Consider the following 19,190-nt stretch of genomic DNA (forward strand, 5'->3'; position numbering starts at 1 on the left):
TGCAGCACGACATAGACAGGATGCAGAGCTGGGCTGAGAAATGGCAGATGGAGTTCAATCTGGATAAAAACGAAGTGATGCATTTTGGAAGGTCAAACTCGAATGCTGAATATAAGGATTAAAGACTGGATTCTTGGCAGTGTGGAGGAACAGAGGGATCTTGGTGTTCAAATACATCCCTCAAAGTTGCCACCCAAGTGGCTAGTGATGTTAAGAAATCATCTGGTGTTTTGGCTTTCATTAACAGGGGGATCAAGTTTAAGAGCCGCGAGGTTTTGCTACAGCTCGACAAGTCCCTGGTGAGACCACACTTGGAATATTATGTCCAGTTCTGGTCCCCCTACTATAGGAAAGATACAGAGGCTTTGGAGAGGGTGCAAAGAAGTTTACCAGTCTGCTGGCTAGACTGGGGGGGCTTGCCTTACAAAGAAAGGTTGAATAAGCTCAGACTTCTCTCTCTGGAGAGAAGGAGGAAGAGAGGAGACCTGATCGAGGTATACAAGATAATGAGAGGAATAGTTAATAGCCAGAGACTTTTCCCCAGGGCAAGATTGACTGGTACGAGGAGTCATAGTTTGAAGATAATAGGAGGAAGGTACAAAGGAGATGTTAGAAGTAGGTTCTTTACGCAGAGAATTGTGAATGCGTGGTATGCATTGCCAACTGTGGTGGTGGAAGCAGAGTCATTGGGAACATTTAAGTGACTACTGGACATGCACATGGATAGCAGTGAGTTGAGGGGTGCGGCGGTTATTATATTTTACATTAGGATTAAACCTCAGCACAACATTGTGAGCCTGTTCTATGCTGTACTTTTCTATGTTCTATGTATATTCAGTGGCGTTCAGAAGAATGAGTGGTGGGTAGAAATCTTAAATCTGTGAAATGCAAACAGGACTAGTTAGAGTAAATACAGGGAGGATGTTTTCAATAACAGAAACAGGAGTCACAGTCTAACAATAGAGATTAAGCCATGAAGCACCGAGATGAGGAGAAATCTCTTTATCCAGAGTGGTGAGCTTGTGAAATTATGTCATGGAACGTGGTTGAGGCCAAAACACAATGTTTTCAAGAAGGAGCTTTGGTTCTGAGGACGAAAGTGATCAAAGGGTTTGGAGCAAAAGCATGATCAACTATAATCCTATTCAGTGGTATACCAGGCTCAAAGGGCTACATATTCTGGATTAGTGGTGCTGGAAGAGCACAGCAGTTCAGGCAGCATCCAAGTAGCTTCGAAATCGACGTTTCGGGCAAAAGCCCTTCATCAGGAATAAAGGCAGTGAGTCTGAAGCGTGGAGAGATGAGCGCGAGGAGGGTGGGGGTGGGGAGAAAGTAGCATAGAGAACAATGGGTGAGTGGGGGAGGGGATGAAGGTGATAGGTCAGGGAGGAGACCGTGGAGTGGATAGGTGGAAAAGAAGATAGGCAGCTAGGACAAGTCCGGACAAGTTATGGGGACAGTTACTGAGCTGGAAGTTTTGAACTAGGGTGAGGTGGGGGAAGGGGAAATGAGGAAACTGTTGAGGTCCACATTGATGCCCTGGGGTTCAAGTGTTCCGAGGCGGAAGATGAGGCGTTCTTCCTCCAGGCGTCTGGTGGTGAGGGAGCGGCGGTGAAGGAGGCCCAGGACCTCCATGTCCTCGGGCAGAGTGGGAGGGGGAGTTGAAATGTTGGGCCACGGGGCAGTGTGGTTGATTGGTGCGGGTGTCCCAGAGATGTTCCCTAAAGCACTCTGCTAGGAAGTGCCCAGTCTCCCCAATGTAGAGGAGACCGCATCGGGAGCAACGGATACAATAAATGATATTAGTGGAGGTGCAAGTAAAACTTTGGATGTGGAAGGCTCCTTTAGGGCCTTGGATAGAGGTGAGGGAGGAGGTGTGGGCGCAGGTTTTACAGTTCCTGTGGTGGCAGGGGAAAGTGCCAGGATTGGAGGGTGGGTTGTTTGGGGGCGTGGACCTGACCAGGTAGGCGCGGAGGGAACGGTCTTTGCGGAAGGCGGAAAGGGGTGGGGAGGGAAATATATCCCTGGTAGTGGGGTCTGTTTGGAGGTGGCGGAAATGTCGGCGGATGATTTGGTTTATGCGAAGGTTGGTAGGGTGGAAGGTGAGCACCAGGGGCGTTCTGTCCTTGTTACGGTTGGAGGGGTGGGGTCTGAGGGCAGAGGTGCGGGATGTACCACTTCCACTCCACCCTCTCCTCCCTGACCTATCACCTTCATCCCCTCCCCTACTCACCTATTGTACTCCATGCTACTTACTCCCCATCCCCACCCTCCTGTAGCTTATCTCTCCACGCTTCAGACTCACTGCCTTTATTCCTGATGAAGGGCTTTTGCCCGAAACGTCGATTTCGAAGCTACTTGGATGCTGCCTGAACTGCTGTGCTCTTCCAGCACCACTAATCCAGAATCTGGTTTCCAGCATCTGCAGTCATTGTTTTTACCTCAAAGGGCTACATAGCCTACTCATTACTATTTTCTTTGTTTTGATGAAATCTGACATGAATAGAAAATATGGGGATCTCTCATCATGTAAGGCAGCAACTATGGAGAGGGAAACAACTAACAAAGATTCAAAGAAAAACCTTAACACTCTCATTTTCTTCTTTGTTCTCAGATCAGCTGAGTATTCCCAGCAATTTCTTTTTTTTTTTACTGCTGCCTAAACATTTGAAAATAAGCATCATGACTAATATTCCCACACACTTGTTTTTAACCTCTTCCCCTTGCCACCCTCTCCATCTTTCCTGATCTCTCTTGTAGGTGTCAAGTTTTTCTGTTTCTTGTCTTCCTACACCAACCATGTTGTTGAATTAGGGGAAAGTGGCTTTTTTAAAAATTGGTAATGGGATGTGGTTGTCACCCAGCAATTATCATCCATTCCAAATTGCCCTTGAGGTAGTGAAACTGTTGCTTTGAACTGCCAAAGTGCATATGTCGTTGGTCGACCCACAACATTGCTGCATCAAAATCCTGGTATTCCTTCCCTAAGTTTGCAATTAAATTAAACAGAACAGCAAGCCATGTAACTTATTTAAATATAAATAAGTTAAAGAGCTATGGCTTTATAGAAATGTTCAACACAAATCTACTACTCTGGAATTTGAGATTTATTTTTCATTTCTTCTTGTCATTTCCAGGAGGAGGGGGGTACAGTGGATGTTTCAGCAATAATCACTTCCTGCTCTTTGACAGAAGCTCGTTACATGTTGGATCATTTTTTAACCATGGTTATTAATAAGGTAAGTTTATGAGCAAAACTCTTGATATATACAGATTCTGGTCAATGACTACTGAACATTATCTACTGGAGGATAGCCACTGATGGGTGTCATGGCTCAGGCTGGAGGAATACGCTGCCCTTTTCTCGTCCCATTACTCCACAGATCATGACGTTAAATTTAATAGCTTTAGCCAGTTCTGAAATGTGGTCAATCGTATATCTTACCTAATTTAGACTCCGAACCAAATGACCATCCAGATTTCTTTAATAAACACACAATGATTTATTACTAAAATTTTTACTTAGTAATGCAATACTGTTTTAAATGTGACTTTCATATTTAATGTATGTTTAATGTGATATGCAGATCTTTAGTTTTTGATGTCTTAGAGTTGAATCTGTTATGTTTGTTATCTGAACTTAACGGTTGATTTCAAGCTTCGATCACTTTTGGGCGAGGTTTGATTTGTAGATACTGCTTTAGGCTGTGAATTCTCCAGGTTAAGCACATCATTTTGGCAAGGTTGATAAAAATAGGATAAGTGATATTCGACTTCATGGAGTTTTTAAATGGATTTATGATTTAAAGTTACTTATTGGTTCTAATTACTTTGAAGGCTGGATTGCTAGAATATTTTGGAGTTGTGGGAATTTTATAAATAGGAAACAAATGTAATATAATTTCTAATTAATGGAGTATATGTTTCAGCTACTTTCTGTATTAGGTTTATTTGTTAAAGAATTATTATGAATTTTGGGTAAGAATTACGAAATAAGATTTCATATTAATCAGGATTGTACTGTGCGGTTTGTTTAAAAAAGACAGTAACATTTAGATCTTGTTGATGTATATCTGGACAGGGATGTGTGAAGCGAAAACAGAATTGAACCTGACGATTACTTTGATTAAATTTGAGCAAGGGTGAGGTGTAGGTATAGGCAACTTGGCACCTCGAGCCTGCTCTCTCCCCTTTTAATAAAACCATGAGTGATCTGATATTTCTACTTTAACTGCAATACTCTGCATTTTTGAAAACACATCATAAATAATGATCTTTCTGATGGGTCTTAGGGTCTCCAAGCTGCTCAGAAGGAGTCTCAAATTAAGGTTTTAGAAGGCCGAGTGAAGCAAATAGAAATAAACAGTTCTACTCAAAACCAACTGTTATTCCACATGTTAAAAGAGAAGGCTGAATTTAATCCAGAACTCGAAGCTTTACTTGGAAATGCTTTGCAAGGTAACTGTACAACTTTTAACTTCACAGGTGGCATGCTATTTTGTTTACAGTGCATGATGTAATTTAGATTTTTTACCCACTTGTTTGCTAGCACTTGTATTAATGCTGTTTGGAATGCATTTCTTCAGTTTTAATTACTCATTTATTATTTTCTCGTGTAAGAATGTCATGGATAAATTAGTCTTGGAAAATTCAAAGAAAAAAATCTGGGAAAAATGTTTACATAAAATCTAAATTTTATCCAACAGCATTATTTTAAAAAATAAATTGGCAAGTGACTTTTTCTAGGTTCCCAATTTGGAAAAGTGTATCAATATGTTGTTACCTTAAAGCTAATGGCTTTTGATGAGAGACTTTGAAATTCTCCTGGACATGTGGAGAAGACTAGAGCAGAAAGATTATTTTGTGGCACCTATAAGAAAATGGAAACATGAATATGTGACTTGTGTATATTGAGTAGCAGGTGGGTATATTTAAAAATAAAATTGGCACACAAGACTGTGTGTGGTGTTTGTCTGCCCTCTTTCTAGAGAGGAAACCAAAGGACAGTTTGAAGTATAATGTGGATGCTGACTTTTATTTGCAAGGTAAAACCTCCCAAGTACCAAATCATGATTATTCACATTAAATATATTTTTTAAAGTTTTTACTGCTTAAGGTTTTTTTTTGTTTAAAAAGTGCTGAAGTTTTGCAAATCACAGATTACCCTGATGTTAGCTGTCCAGAATTTGTTCTTGCAAAGGTTATTGATATGCCTTGAAGAGTACAATGCTGATGGGCAGTTTTCAGATTCTGTTTTTACAAGTTGAACATCTTAGATTGTAATCACCAAATTTAATGAGCAGTTTATTTGTTGTACAGTCATTTCAAAAGTTGGATTGGCTCAATTGCCTAATTTGAATGGATTATCTACAATCTGAAAGTTGTCATCCCAGGAGCACAGCAGTTTGAGTTTTTGTTTTGTTATAAATGAAAATCCTCCTGATGTCAGAATTTATAGCTTAGAACTTTATATATTGAAATCCCTCATTTATAACCATGGGTTTTATCACTAGAATGAAAACTTGGCCCAGAAGGGTATTTTTAAGACTTTTGAATGCAGGTAGGTAAGAGAGCTGTGTGAGGTGTAAGCTTATGTCCACATGTAGCAAAATCTGGACAACATTCAGACTTGTACGATGACTGGCAAGTAAACCTACACCGCACAAGTGTCAGGGGATGACCATCTCTGACAAAAGAACCTGACCACCATGCCTTGTCATTCAGTGTCTCTACCACTGATTAGAAGTTGAATTGAAGCAATCGTATAAATACTGTAACTTGAAAAACCTGTTCAGAAGCTGTGAATTCTTCAGTGTGTAACTTGTCCTCCTTACTTCCTAAAGCCATAGTCTACAAATCGTAAATCAGGAGTGTGATGGAAGACTCTATTTGCCTGGTTGAGTGCAGCTCCAACATCACTCAAGAACATTATCTAGGGTATAGCATCTCACTGACACCACAACCAGCACCATCAATATGCATTCCCTCCGCCATTAATACACTGTGACGGCGCTGCATCTTATGTACAAGATGTCCTGCCAATACTCCACTGACATCTTTTAAACGCCATGACCCTCTCTCCTGAAGGCAGGGGAACCAGGTGCATAGGAGCTTCCCCAAATGCAAATTCCCATCCATGTTCAATGTTGGAGTTGCACTATTCCTTCATCATTGGTGGACTAGTCGCCTGGAATTGCCTTCCTAATGGTACTGTTGGTATACCTGAACTAGATGATTGCAGCAGTTGAAGACAGCAGCTCACCACCGCCGCCTCAAGGGTGACTAGAGTCAAAGTCCACATCCTTGTTAAATCGATAACATTTGGGGATTGATGGATGTGAAAGAGAGAATAAGTATTAATGTGGATTTATGATGTGAGCAATAAAGTGCTAGGTGCAATGAAGTTTGAGGAAGTGGAACGCCACTGTGAAGAGCATAGAGAAATTGAAACTTTTAAAGCAGATTCGACAACTATAAGTATAAAGGTGGAAGGCCAATGATAATGTTGAGATTGAAGTTGTAGAAAGCTTTTTGATTCTGCCATCATTTTCTTGTGATTTTGGGCAATGAAAGTTATTGATTAGGGTACTTCCCCCGATGGTCTCAAATCCAAAATCAGACTTAAATGTGGCAATGACATTAAAAATAAACTTACTCAGAATTTTAAGGGCACTAATAGAATCCGGTCAATTTCTGGCTTAAAAATCACCTGACTAATTTAAGTTTTTTGTTATTCCAGTTAAAAATCACAATAATAAACCCCATAACTATTTGTCTGTTCATTTCTTATTCTAATATCAATTTTGAGTTTATTTAGTGGATTCAATTTGCCTGACACTTTTGTGGAGGAGAAAGTTGTTTTAACGTGAAAGTGAATCTTGTTTCCCGTTTATTGTTGTTTTTAATGGGCAGTGCCTTTATTGTGCTTTATGTGCTTCTCTGCCTTTGTGATATCCCAGAGAAAAAGGAGGGCATCTTGCATCCGCTTCCAAATCTGTCCATGTTCATCTCCCAGGATTGTTAAAAAATCTCGAAGATTAGAGCATTCATACCCTTACTACTTAGAAATTATATGTTTTCATTGCTTTCAAATTATGACATATCCTTAGATAATGTCAGTTATTCATTGTGATTTGAAATGTCTGGCGCTGAATCTTAAGTGGCCCAGAATGCTTAAAAGATTATCACAACTTCAGTGGATCATTTCATCCTGCAGAAATGGAGAACCTGGTGCTTTTACCACCTACCATAATCTGTTCAGTGTGTTTGAATTAAGTCCAATTCAGTTTGGGTTCAAGTTGTATCAATATTTATTTTCTATGGCACTGAGGTTGTTCCTGTGATTGCAATAAACTTATCAGTGAGCCATGCAAACTGAAAACACCTTTTAAGCCCTGGTCTCCAGTGTTGGTTGATCTAAGCCAGGGCAACAAGACAAGATTTTGGTAGTACATTCTGATTAAGTTTTGGATAATTTCCTTGTCCAAACTCCTGCTCTTGATCATCATAGTGTTCTCGGGCAGATCTAGGTCATCACTGTAATCCTGCAGAAGCTGGTTTGGCTACAGTTTGATCTGGTTTAAAACAAGAAATTACTGTAGAGACGAGGCTGGTCTAGCACCTTCTATGGAGAGAGAAACGGAGTTAACATTTCTAGATCAGTGACACTATACACTTAATGGTAAGGTCCGAGGGCATTTTGCTGAACAAAGAGACCTTGGAGTGCAGGTTCATAGCTCCTTGAAAGTGGAGTCGCAGGTAGATAAGATAGTGAAGAAAGCATTTGGTATGAAGTATAGGAGTTGGGAGGTCATGTTGTGGCTGTTTTGGACATTAGTTAGGCCACTGTTGGAATATTGTGTGCAATTCTGGTCTCCTTCGTATCAGAAAGATGTTGTGAAACCTGAAAGGGTTCAGAAAAGATTTACAAGGATGTTGCCAGGGTTGGAGGATTTGAGCTATCGGGAGAGGCTGAACAGGCTGGGACTGTTTTCTCTGGAGCGTTGGAGGCTGAGGGGTGACCTTATAGAGGTTTATAAAATCATGAGGGGCATGGATAGGATAAATAGACAAAGTCTTTTCCTTTGGGTGGGGGAGTCCAGAACTAGAGGGCATAGGTTTAGGGTGAGAGGGGAAAGATTTTCAAGAGGAGAAAGTATGGACCGCAGATGCTGGAGATCAGAGCTGAAAATGTGTTGCTGGAAAAGCGCAGCAGGTCAGGCAGCATCCAAAGAGCAGGAGAATCGACGTTTCGGGCTTGAGATCTTCTTCAGGAATGAGGAAAGTGTATCCAGCAGGCGAAGATAAAAGGTAGGGAGAAGGGACTTGGAGGGAGGGGTGTTAGAAATGCGATAGGTGGAAGGAGGTCAAGCTGAGGGTGAGAGGCTGGAGTGGGGGTGGGCGCGGAGAGGTCAGGAAGAAGATTACAGGTTAGGAAGGGGGTGCTGAGTTCGAGGGATTTGACTGAGACAAGGGGGGAGGGGAAATAAGGAAACTGGAGAAATCTGAGTTCATCCCTTGTGGTTGGAGGGTTCCTAGGCGGAAGATGAGGTGCTCTTCCTCCAACTGTCGTGTTGCTATGGTCTGGCGATGGAGGAGTCCAAGGACCAACCAACCCAACCACCCCGTGGCTCAACACTTCAACTCCCCCTCCCACTGCACCAAGGACATTCAGGTCTTGGACTCCTCCATCGCCAGACCATAGCAACATGACGGTTGGAGGAAGAGTGCCTCATCTTCCGCCTAGGAACCCTCCAACCCCAAGGGATGAACTCAGATTTCTCCAGTTTCCTTATTTCCCCTCCTCCTACCTTGTCTCAGTCAAATCCCTCGAACTCAGCACCCCCTTCCTAACCTGCAATCTTCTTCCTGACCTCTCCGTGCCCAACCCCACTCCAGCCTCTCACCCTCACCTTGACCTCCTTCCACCTATCGCATTTCTAACGCCCCTCCCTCCAAGTCCCTCCTCCCTACCTTTTATCTTAGCCTGCTGGACACATTTTCCTCATTCCTGAAGAAGGGCTTATGCCCGAAATGTCGATTCTCCTGCTCCTTGGATGCTGTCTGACCTGCTGTGCTTTTCCAGCAACACATTTTCAGCAAAGAGACCTACGGGGCAACTTTTTCACGCAGAGAGTGGTAAGTGTATGGAATGACCTGCCAGACAAAGTGGTGGAGGTTGGTACAATTGCAGCATTTAAAAGTCATCTGGATTGATATATGAATAGGAAGGGTTTGGAGGGATATGGGCAGAGTGCTGGCAGGTGGGATTAGATTGGGTTGGGATATCTGGTTGGCATGGGCAAGTGGACTGAAGGGTCTGTTTCTGTGTTGTATATCTCTGACTTTCTCTGACACTTTAAAACTGAACAGATCCCTCTCCATAGATACTGTCAGGATTGCGGAGTTTCTCCAGTATTTTCTGTCTTTATTTCAGATTTCCAATGTTTGTCAGTATTTTGCTTTTATTTGAAATGGCCTAACATGTTTTAACTTGAGCTGCTTTCTGGAGATTACCTTCGCTGATACAAGGCTCGATACATCTATACAGGTTGTTCTGTTATAACGCGTGTTGTGTCGATGTGAATTCACTGTAATGCGCTTGATGAATTGAGGACGCTGTTTCTAAAGTGTGAACTTCTAAAACATGTTGGCTATAACGCAATTACAGTGCCAACCTTTAAATGCTATTTCTAAGGCACAGTTTTCTTTCTTCAACACTAGGTTGCACAAGCATGCAACCATCATGTTATTGAAGAACTTACTGGATAGTAGATCTGTTTAATTCTGAACTAACTTTCAGATTCTAGTTGTGCTAGATTATTATATCTGATTTCAATCTTTTTATTTCAAGATTATTTGAGTCACAGTTATATAACACCAAAACAGACCCTTCAGTCCAATTCATCTGTGCTGACCAGATAGCCAAAACTGATCTAATCCCTTTTGCCAGCATTTGACCCATATCCCTCTAAGCCCTTCCTGTTAATGTACCCATGTAGGCTTCTTTTAATAGTTATAATTGTACTTGTCTCCTCCTCCACCTCTGGGAGATTGTTCCATGCATGTACCATGCTATGAGAAAAAGTTGCCCTTCAGGTCCATTTTTAAATCTTTCTCCTGTCGCCCTAAAATTATAATCTCTAGCTTTGAATTCTCCACTGGGGGAAGAAAAGATCCTGGATATTCACCCTATCTATGCATTTCATGATTTTATAAATGTCTCTGAGGTCATCCCTCAACCTCCGATGTTTCAGGGAAAATTGCCCCAAATTATTGAGCCTCTCCCATAACACAAACCATCCAATCCCTGTAACATTCTTGTTGATCTTTTCTGAGCCTGTTCAACTTTCACAGCACCTTTCCTATGACAGGGAGAGTGGAACGCAGTATTCCAAAATTGCCCTCACTGATATCCTGTACAGCCACAACATGACGGCCTAACTCCAACGCACTGACCAACGAAGGCAAGTATGCCAAACGCTGCCTTCACCACCGTCTACCTGCGACTCCACTTTCAAGGAATTATGCACATGCACCCCGAGTCACTTTGTTCAACAACGCTCCCCAGGGCCTTACAGTTAAGTGGGTAAATCCTGCCCAGGTTTGCCTTGCCAAAATGTCACACATCCCATTTATCTAAATTAAACTCCATTGGCCCATTTGATCAAGATCTCATTGTGCTGTGAGGTAACCTCCTTTACTTTGCACTACACCTCCAGTTTGTGTCAGCTGCCTACTTACTATCCATAAATTATATTCACATACAAATCATTTATACAAATGATGAAAAGCAGTGGACCAAATGCTGGTCACAGGCCTCCTGTGCAAAGAAACAACCTTCTACCACCACCTTCAGTCTCCTAGCTTCAAGCCAATTTTGTGTCCAGTTGGCTAGTTTCCCCTGGATTCCAGTTGATCCAACCTTGCTAACCAGTCTATCCTGAGGAACCTTGTCAAGCACCTTGCTGAATTCCGTATAAACAATGTCTACTGTTCTGCATTCATTAATCCTGTTTATCACCTCTTCAAAAAAGTTATGTTTGCTATTCCTCATCAATCTTTGCCTTTCCAAATGCTTGTAAGTCCTGTCCCAACCCTCAGCAACCTACAACCCTTAGCCACCGCTGATGTTAGGCTCACCGGCCTACAGTTCTGTGGCTTTTTCTTAACACCTTTTTAAATAATGACACCATATTAGCCACCCTCCAGTCTTCCAGCACTTCACCTATGGCTGTTAATGATAGAAACATTTCAAAGATTCCAGCAATCACTTCCCACCAAGTTCTGAGATACACCTGATCAGGTCCCAGGAATCTATCTACCTTTGTGTGTTTTAGGACTCTCTTCTGCAATATGGGCACTTGTTAAGATATAACTGTTTGTTTCCCCAAGTTCCCCTTGCTTCCATGCCCCCCTCCACTACTAATACTGATGCAAAATATTTGTTTAGTGTCTCGCCCATCTCCTGTATTTCCACACATAGACAGCCTTGTTAATCTTTTAAAGGGCCTATTCACTCACTTGTTACTGTTTTCCCCTTAATGTGTTTGTAGATTCCCTTTGGATTCTCCTTGACCCTGTTTGCCAATGCTATCTCATGTCCCCTTTTTGCTCTCCTGATATCCCTCTTAAGTATCCTCCGATTGCTTTTATACTCTAGGGAATCACACAATCCCAGCTGTCTGTCCCTGACACATATCACCTTTTTTCTTGACCAGAGCCTCAATTTTTCTAATCATCCAGCATTCCAACAACGTACCAGCTTTTCCCTTCACACTAACGGGAACGTACTGTTTCTGAACTCTCATTATCTCATTTTTTGAAGGCTTTCCAATCATCCCTTTACCTGCAAACAGCCTCCCCCATCAACGTTTGAACGTTCCTGCCTAATAACATCAAAATTGGCCTTACTCCAATTGAAACTTAAACTTTCAGATCAGGCGGATACTTTGCCATAAGTATTTTAATACTAATAGAATTATGATCACTTGTCCCAAAGTGCTCCCCACTGACCACTCAGTCACTTGAGCTTCTCTTGGGAAGGCAGCTCAAGTTTTATTCTTTCTCTGGTAAGCACATCCACTGATTAAACAAAAAAACTTTTGGATGTAGGTTTGCTCGCTGAACAGGAAGGTTAATTTCCAGACGTTTTGTTACCCTACTAGGTAGCAAATTCAGTGGGCCTCAGGTGAAGCAATGCTGAAAATTCCTGCTTTCTATTTATATGTTTGGGTTTCTTTGGGTTGCTGTCATTTCCTGTAGTGATGTTATTTCCAGTGAAGTCATTTCCTGCCCCTTTTCTTGGGGGTGGGGTTGGTGGTAGATGGGGTCTAACTCTGTGTTTGTTGATAGAATTGTGGTTGGAATGCCATGCATCTAGGAATTCTCATGCGTGTCTTTGTTTGGCTTCTCAACAAACAAGCAGACAAAACATGTCCAGAAACCCCTGGCCACTCTCCCCTACATCAAAGACATCTCGGAAATGACTGCCAGACTACTCAGACCCCTTGGCATCATAGTAGCCCAAACCCACCAACCTACCAACACACTAAAACAGCAGCTAATGAACTTGAAAGACGCTATACAGACAATGAGCAAAACTAATGTCATCTACAAAATACCGTGCAAGGACTGTAACAAACGCTACATTGGACAAACAGGCAGAAAACTAGCCACCAGAATACATGAACACCAACTAGCCATAAAAAGACATGACCCTCTCTCTTTAGTATCCTTACATAAAGATAAGGAAGGACACCACTTCGACTGGGACAAAACATCTATCCTAGGACAAGTCAAAAAAAAAGACAAGCATGAGAATTCCTAGAAGCATGGCATTTTAACCTGAACTCTATCAACAAACACATACAGTTAGACCCCATCTACCACCCCCTGAGAGAAGGAACAGAAAGTGACTTCACCACAGGAAATGACATCATCAACCCAAAGAAACCCAAACATATAAATAGAAAGCAGGAAATTTCAGCATTGCTTTGCCTGAGGCCCACTGAAGATGTTACCTAGTAGGGTAACAAAACATGTGGAAATGAACCTTCCTGCTCAGCGAGCAAACGTACATCCAAAACTTCAACCTGAGCTACAAATCTTCTCAAAACCCGCCAAGAAAACTTTTTTGTATACACTTAACACATTCCTCTCGCTATGACAATGTTTATAAAGTTAAAATCCCCTACCATACAACCCTATTATTCTTACAGATATGAAGTCTCCTTACATATTTGCTTCTCAATTTCACTCAGACTACTGGGGGATGTCACAGTGAAGAATTGCATAAAGCAACAGGTTCTTCTGCAATGTGTCATGCATACATCTTTCTGCTATCTTTAGATGGGCAATTGATCACAGCATCTCCAATGAGGAGAGTCCATTCTAATTTGTTAATAGATGAACTATTGTACAGTTGTGCAGTTATCTTGATATATAAACAGAAAATTCTGGAAATGTCTGAGTTCTGGAAAAAAGTCACTGACTTAAAACATTGATGCTTCCTTTCTCCACAGATACTGTCTGGTCTGGTTACCAGTTCTAGCAATTTCTGTTTTTATTTCCAGCATCCTGTAACATTTTATTTTTCAGTTATCTTGGTATATGTTTCTTCAAACATTACTTGGTGAACCAATTTTTGTAGTGTGTGCCATGTAAGTTGTGGCTTTGCATTTGGAAATTTAAAAACAAAAGTTGGTGGATGGATTCTTATGCTGTTACTTCTGTACTGCCGAATTCCATATTCTGAATACCCTGAGATGCTGCATTTGGTAAAACATCCAAATAGCTTGAACGTGAAGGTGTTTCTTTTATAGAAGTAAAATTCTAATTACTTGTTGGACTGTGTATCATTAAAGGGTTCTGAAGATTTAAAATGATTTTGGGTATTAATATTCTCAACAATATTGTAATTAAGTAGAAAGTCCTGTGAATGTAGCTTTGTGTTTTTTTATTTCCGCACTGGTTCGTTCTTGCTACTGATTCTATAGGACAGATTTTTTTAATACAGTGGATTCCATTTGATTGGTTTGTTGCTTTTCTTTTGTTTCCCCATTACTGTTGTTTACACAGAACTAGATAGCATACCTGCTGGTAAGTTAATTGTGCCTATTGTTATGTGTAACTGCATGGTTTACTAAACAAGCTTGTATGCTAACCTTGCTGCATCTTTAAATAACAACTGTAAATGTTTAAAGTCTGCATGCAGCATTTTATGGGAAACTGAATGCAGATCATCATTTTTCCTGACTTATCACCACTTTTTACATCCATGTGAACCATTGAATCATCATGTCCATGCACTCCAAATGTTAACTACTGATCATTGTGGCAAAGTGTTGGCTCCATTTACACCTTAAATGTTGAAACTTTTCTGTCTACTGTATATGATATCACTACAGGCCTGGATTCTTCCTGTCTGTTTGTTATTCCTTTAACTCATTACAGTAATACTATAAATTATGGATATTGTGAATGTATAGTTGATGGAAGTGTATAAATTTAATGACAGTTCATGTATATTTATAGTAGTGTAAACAAAATTAACAAATGTGTATAAATACAAACTAACAATTTTGCTCAATGACATTTATTTAAAATACAATTAATGTCTATAAAATGTTCTCTGGTTTTCTCTAAGAATATTTTGTGAAGTGCATAATATATTGTTATTTGGTTATTGTTTCCGTGCATGATCATGGAAGACTACAAAGACTACATTAAGTTGCAGAAATAATTTGACCACGAGCAATTTGAATAAGTCCCCAAACTGATAGTTATAATTATTAAAAATTAATTAATACCAGGTGAGAGTAAATTAGAATCAGAGGATCTCAAAGTATGTATTGGTGTAAGCTGAGCAGCAATTTTATCATTTTAAGACTGCTAACTTTTGTAAGTTGTTAAATATTGAAAATATGATGTAGGGTTGTCTGATCCTTATTCAAAAATCAATGTCTGCAATTGTGCTAATCATCTTTCTTTGTAATTCATTTAAGGAAATTTACTATAAAACTTGTGTATTTCCTGTGGCTCATCAGAGCATTTTCTATGTGAATGTTGTAAGGATACACAGGAAATTGCTCTTAGCAATGATCTTAATAAGCTTCTGACCTAACAATTTGCAATTTGACATGCCCCATTGATCTTCACATTTAGAGAAATGTCTAATGTTAGCAGTTGTTTTAAGGTAAGTTAACAATTGCAGTGAATGAAAGCTAAAATTAAAATGAAAGGAATACTAAATCCTTCTCTCTAAAGTGGAATAGTTATTTCCCGTAAGTTTGTTCAGTTTTCATATACATTGAGGCCTCCTTTCTGGCAGCCATATGTAGAATTGAAAAAAAAATTGGAATTTTAACACTTCAATGAAATTGTACAATTTGAATCCCATGATTGTTTTACCTGTCAGATATGTTGCACAACACATGTTTTGAAAAAGACCACGAAGTTCTTTTCATTTGTAACAAATGTGCCCTATCTCTTCACACAGTAAAGTAAAATCATTGTTCAAAATGAACGTAAATGCGCTAAAAAATATATAAATTTCCCAAGCACACTATAATGGAAAGGATTGGTGTAGATTTGTAGTTTTAGGCCAAAAACTGTAGTTTTAGTTTAGTGCAGCTTTACACAATTAATTCTGATTGCATTGGTGTCTACTTTCTAAATTTGTCAAAAGCCACAAGTTCTTCCCTGTTGACACTAACACACATTCCCGCTTTCAGTGCTTTATATCACCTATAATCCTCCTTGATCTATCTATTTGCACCTCCTGACGTGCTATTTTTCAGTTAAGATTGAGAACAGATTATTTATTGGTTTTCTTATTGGTCACATATTTCCCTTCTGTGAGTTCTTCTCATTGAGTTTTATTTTTAGCATTCTTCAGCACTACTGCATTACCTTTTTAGTGATGCTCCATTAAAACTGGTTTCCAGTGCAGTTATTTTGATTGAGCTAAACACGATTTGACTCGAGATTAAAAAGAGAAGTCTGGTTTCTGCTATTTCTCGAATATATTTGAATGTCTTTCTCTGGCACTTCCATTGACTTTGCATACTGCATTAGTTCTTCGAATACATGGTCCTTTTAGAACTTTTAAAAGAGGTCAAGAGGGTGAAGTATCAGAAGGCATTTCTGAAATAAACACTCTACTGCTGAGCCAAAAAGATGGTGTAAATGAGAGCTTGTGAATTCAAGACTTAAAGAAAATGGTTGCAGATGGCATTTACACATCTGTTTAACTTCATTGTATATTAAATTTAGAACTCAACTACCTTCAAGATCTTTGTGATAGCTGCTTTTGACGTTGGGGTTGCAGAGCCTTGCAACTTTCACAACCCCATCCAGCTGTCACTGTATATCATATGTAGTTTCCATATCATCTAACATTGGAAATTGGTATCTTTGGATGTAGGTAAGGGAAGTTGTTGAAAATCACTTGAGAACAATATAAATCCTCATCACAAAATGAATAAATTCTTGGCTGCATATTGCACAATGGTGAAGGTTTAGATATTAGTTTTATTTTGAGTCTCAATATTATGCTTAACAGTCTAGATTTGATTTGAATTTCATCTTCAAGGATGTGCTGTTTCAGTAGACATTTTACAGTTTCTTTTCTGATTAATGTAATTCATTTAACAACCAATGCAATTTGCTTCTGAACTTAGCATAAGCAAGCATGATGTGCCAAGAACAAGACTCCTAGAAGCTCAGTTTTTATTCCAATTCTGTCTTTGTTGAATATGCAGTAATTTTGTGGTGCATTACAGTTGAGCTTCAAAATAGTGTCCTGAGATCAGGTCTTGAGCAATCCATTGATTTTAAAAAGTGGTAGTAGATTGATCCTCACTGTGCAGTATAAATCAAATTCACATCATATTTCTGTAAAGCTTTGGCTAATTTTAACATAAGTAGGTGAAACACGACAGCAGTTTTTTGCTTAGTACAAGATTTGAAATGAAGAGATCACAACACAGTGAAGTGGAAGTTTGTATTAATGTTTTTGCATTTTCACTTTTGTATTGCTGCTCTAACTACAATGAACGAGCACTAGGAACATCTTGTTGAGGCCTGACCTATTTAGTACCCAATTGAATTATTTTCTTTGCTAGTGTGGGTAGTGTATCATGATATTTTTGTACTCCCTCTAAATTTGCTTTGAAATTTTCTCTCATTTGCCATTCTTTCACTCTAGAAAAGACCTGTAAAATTCCTTTGTGAAGAATGAACAAAAGTAGCACAAAATCACTTGCTTTCAGTATTGACTTCATACTTGATTTTTCATATGCAAAGTATGCAATAACTTCAAAAAGCTTCTTTCTCACATTTGTGAATTTGCCTTGATATCTTAAAACAAAATGAGGCATGCATCCAGCACAAGCCTTAAATGCAGTGCACTGAGAGAGATTTAATTCTCCTATAAAACTCCTCAGAAGAATTGAACTTGGTTATCTGTCTCTCCCCTATTTGAATGGTGGCTATTGACTTACATACCTTTTAAACATTGAAGCTAGCCACATATGGCTGGTTTTGTTTGCCACTATCAAATCCTTCTGTTTATAAACCAAAGCTATTTGAGGTCTAAGTTAATTCATTAACTTTTAGTTAGATTTTAATTCAAGCATCTAGTCAATGATTACTCTTTGAAGCAAATAAAGTGACTTGGACTCTAATTCAAATATAGCCCAGCTGTGGACCTTTCCTAAATAAGATATTTTTGCTTCCACATTTTGTTAAAATTCTGAGAGGTATCCAGTTTATCCATTTTGTTCCTTGGGTGGGGACTGAAAGATGAAATGTAGAAGTTAGTTCAAAGCAAAAACAAATGCAAGAAATGCAACTGCTCTGTGGAGGAGTTAGCTGAATATTTCTAGTATAACCACTTAGTACTGTCACTTGTTATCTTATTTTTCACTTGTTTAATGGAAAGTTTGTGATTTAACAATACATTGCCATCGTGATGTAGAAATATATAATTGGTTTTAAGATTTTAGAATCAAGGTAGAATACCTATTGGTAAATGTAACTGGAATTTTATTTTTACTGATTAGCTCTAAATATTGTTCATGAAAGCTCAATTTTAAAATATACCTCAGTTTTGTCTAGACAGTGAAAATTAATTGTGTGTTAAAGATATATAAATTTTCCAGGTTGCCTATCCAGGACAAGAATTGTTATTCTCTTTGTAGGTTTTAATGTGATATTAATCAGTGTTATCTTGACATCATCTGGTAATAACATATATTTAAATCACGAGTGCTCCGGAGTTGTTTGTGGCTAACTTTGCATAGGGTAAATTGACCATGGCTACAATCAAATTTTTGTAGCGATCTAATAGATGACATATGTACATTTCAAATTGTTGTTAAAATTTCCATGTAATTTAAAACTCCAGTAATTACAAGTAATTCTACCACTTTTTCTTGCCATTCAAATGGCTAATGTAACTATTGCTGTCATGGCTTGACTATCTCTGATCTTTTTAGATTACTACTATGTAATCTTTCAGGCATCTTTAAATTTCTACACCACTGTTAGTGAAAGCAACATCACAAATATATCTAATCTTACTGTATAAAATTTGTAAGTTTCTGATATCTCTGGGAAACTTGAATGCAGATTAAAGGGGTAACATTTATGTTTTGTAATAAATTATAGAAAATGGAGAAGAAAGCAGTGAAGAAGAAAATGTGTCTAGTCCTACAACAGAAGGCAGGTAAGATGATGTGCAAGCAGTGCTAAAGAGTATTGCTTTTTCCTTTCTGCATATCTGATCAGCTTTATCACTTTGGGAATTATTTGACAACTTTTTAAAGTGTTTTACTGATGTCATTTATTAAGCAGAACCAAATAAATAAATCACTAATAAGTTCAAGAATTTGCCGCAATTTTTAACCTGCTGTTAGCAAAGTTGATTTCATTAGTCATATAGTTTTGAAGATACAGTTATATTTAGGAGAAACTAAATTGCTTTTTGCTTGGTAACTAATCGGAGGACCACTTGGGAGCTCTGGTACTTCGAGTCAAGAAGCTAATGAGATGATTTACTGCTTTAGATAACCCAACCCTGTCATCACTAAATGTTAGCAAAAGTATAATTACTAGCAGGGGAATTGTAAATGAACACGTTTGAGAAATTCAGCTGTAAATATAACTAATTCATCCTTGTTCAGTGA

General features: G+C 39.1%; 1 protein-coding gene across 4 annotated transcripts in view; it reads left to right on the forward strand.

Annotated features, from left to right (window-relative positions):
• The window catches only part of kif21a (kinesin family member 21A), a 158,612-nt gene that overhangs the window by 107,419 nt on the left and 32,003 nt on the right, over positions 1 to 19,190 (forward strand). For 3 of the 4 annotated variants that reach the window (XM_072562125.1, XM_072562127.1, XM_072562128.1), the window contains 4 exons: positions 3,138 to 3,239; positions 4,293 to 4,458; positions 14,080 to 14,100; positions 18,673 to 18,730. In XM_072562125.1, the coding sequence (XP_072418226.1) occupies positions 3,138 to 3,239; positions 4,293 to 4,458; positions 14,080 to 14,100; positions 18,673 to 18,730 (347 nt within the window). The remainder of the gene's footprint in view (positions 1 to 3,137; positions 3,240 to 4,292; positions 4,459 to 14,079; positions 14,101 to 18,672; positions 18,731 to 19,190) is intronic. The other variant, XM_072562126.1, reaches the window with a different exon arrangement.

Source organism: Chiloscyllium punctatum, chromosome 44, assembly GCF_047496795.1.
Source record: "Chiloscyllium punctatum isolate Juve2018m chromosome 44, sChiPun1.3, whole genome shotgun sequence".
NCBI lineage: Eukaryota > Metazoa > Chordata > Chondrichthyes > Orectolobiformes > Hemiscylliidae > Chiloscyllium > Chiloscyllium punctatum.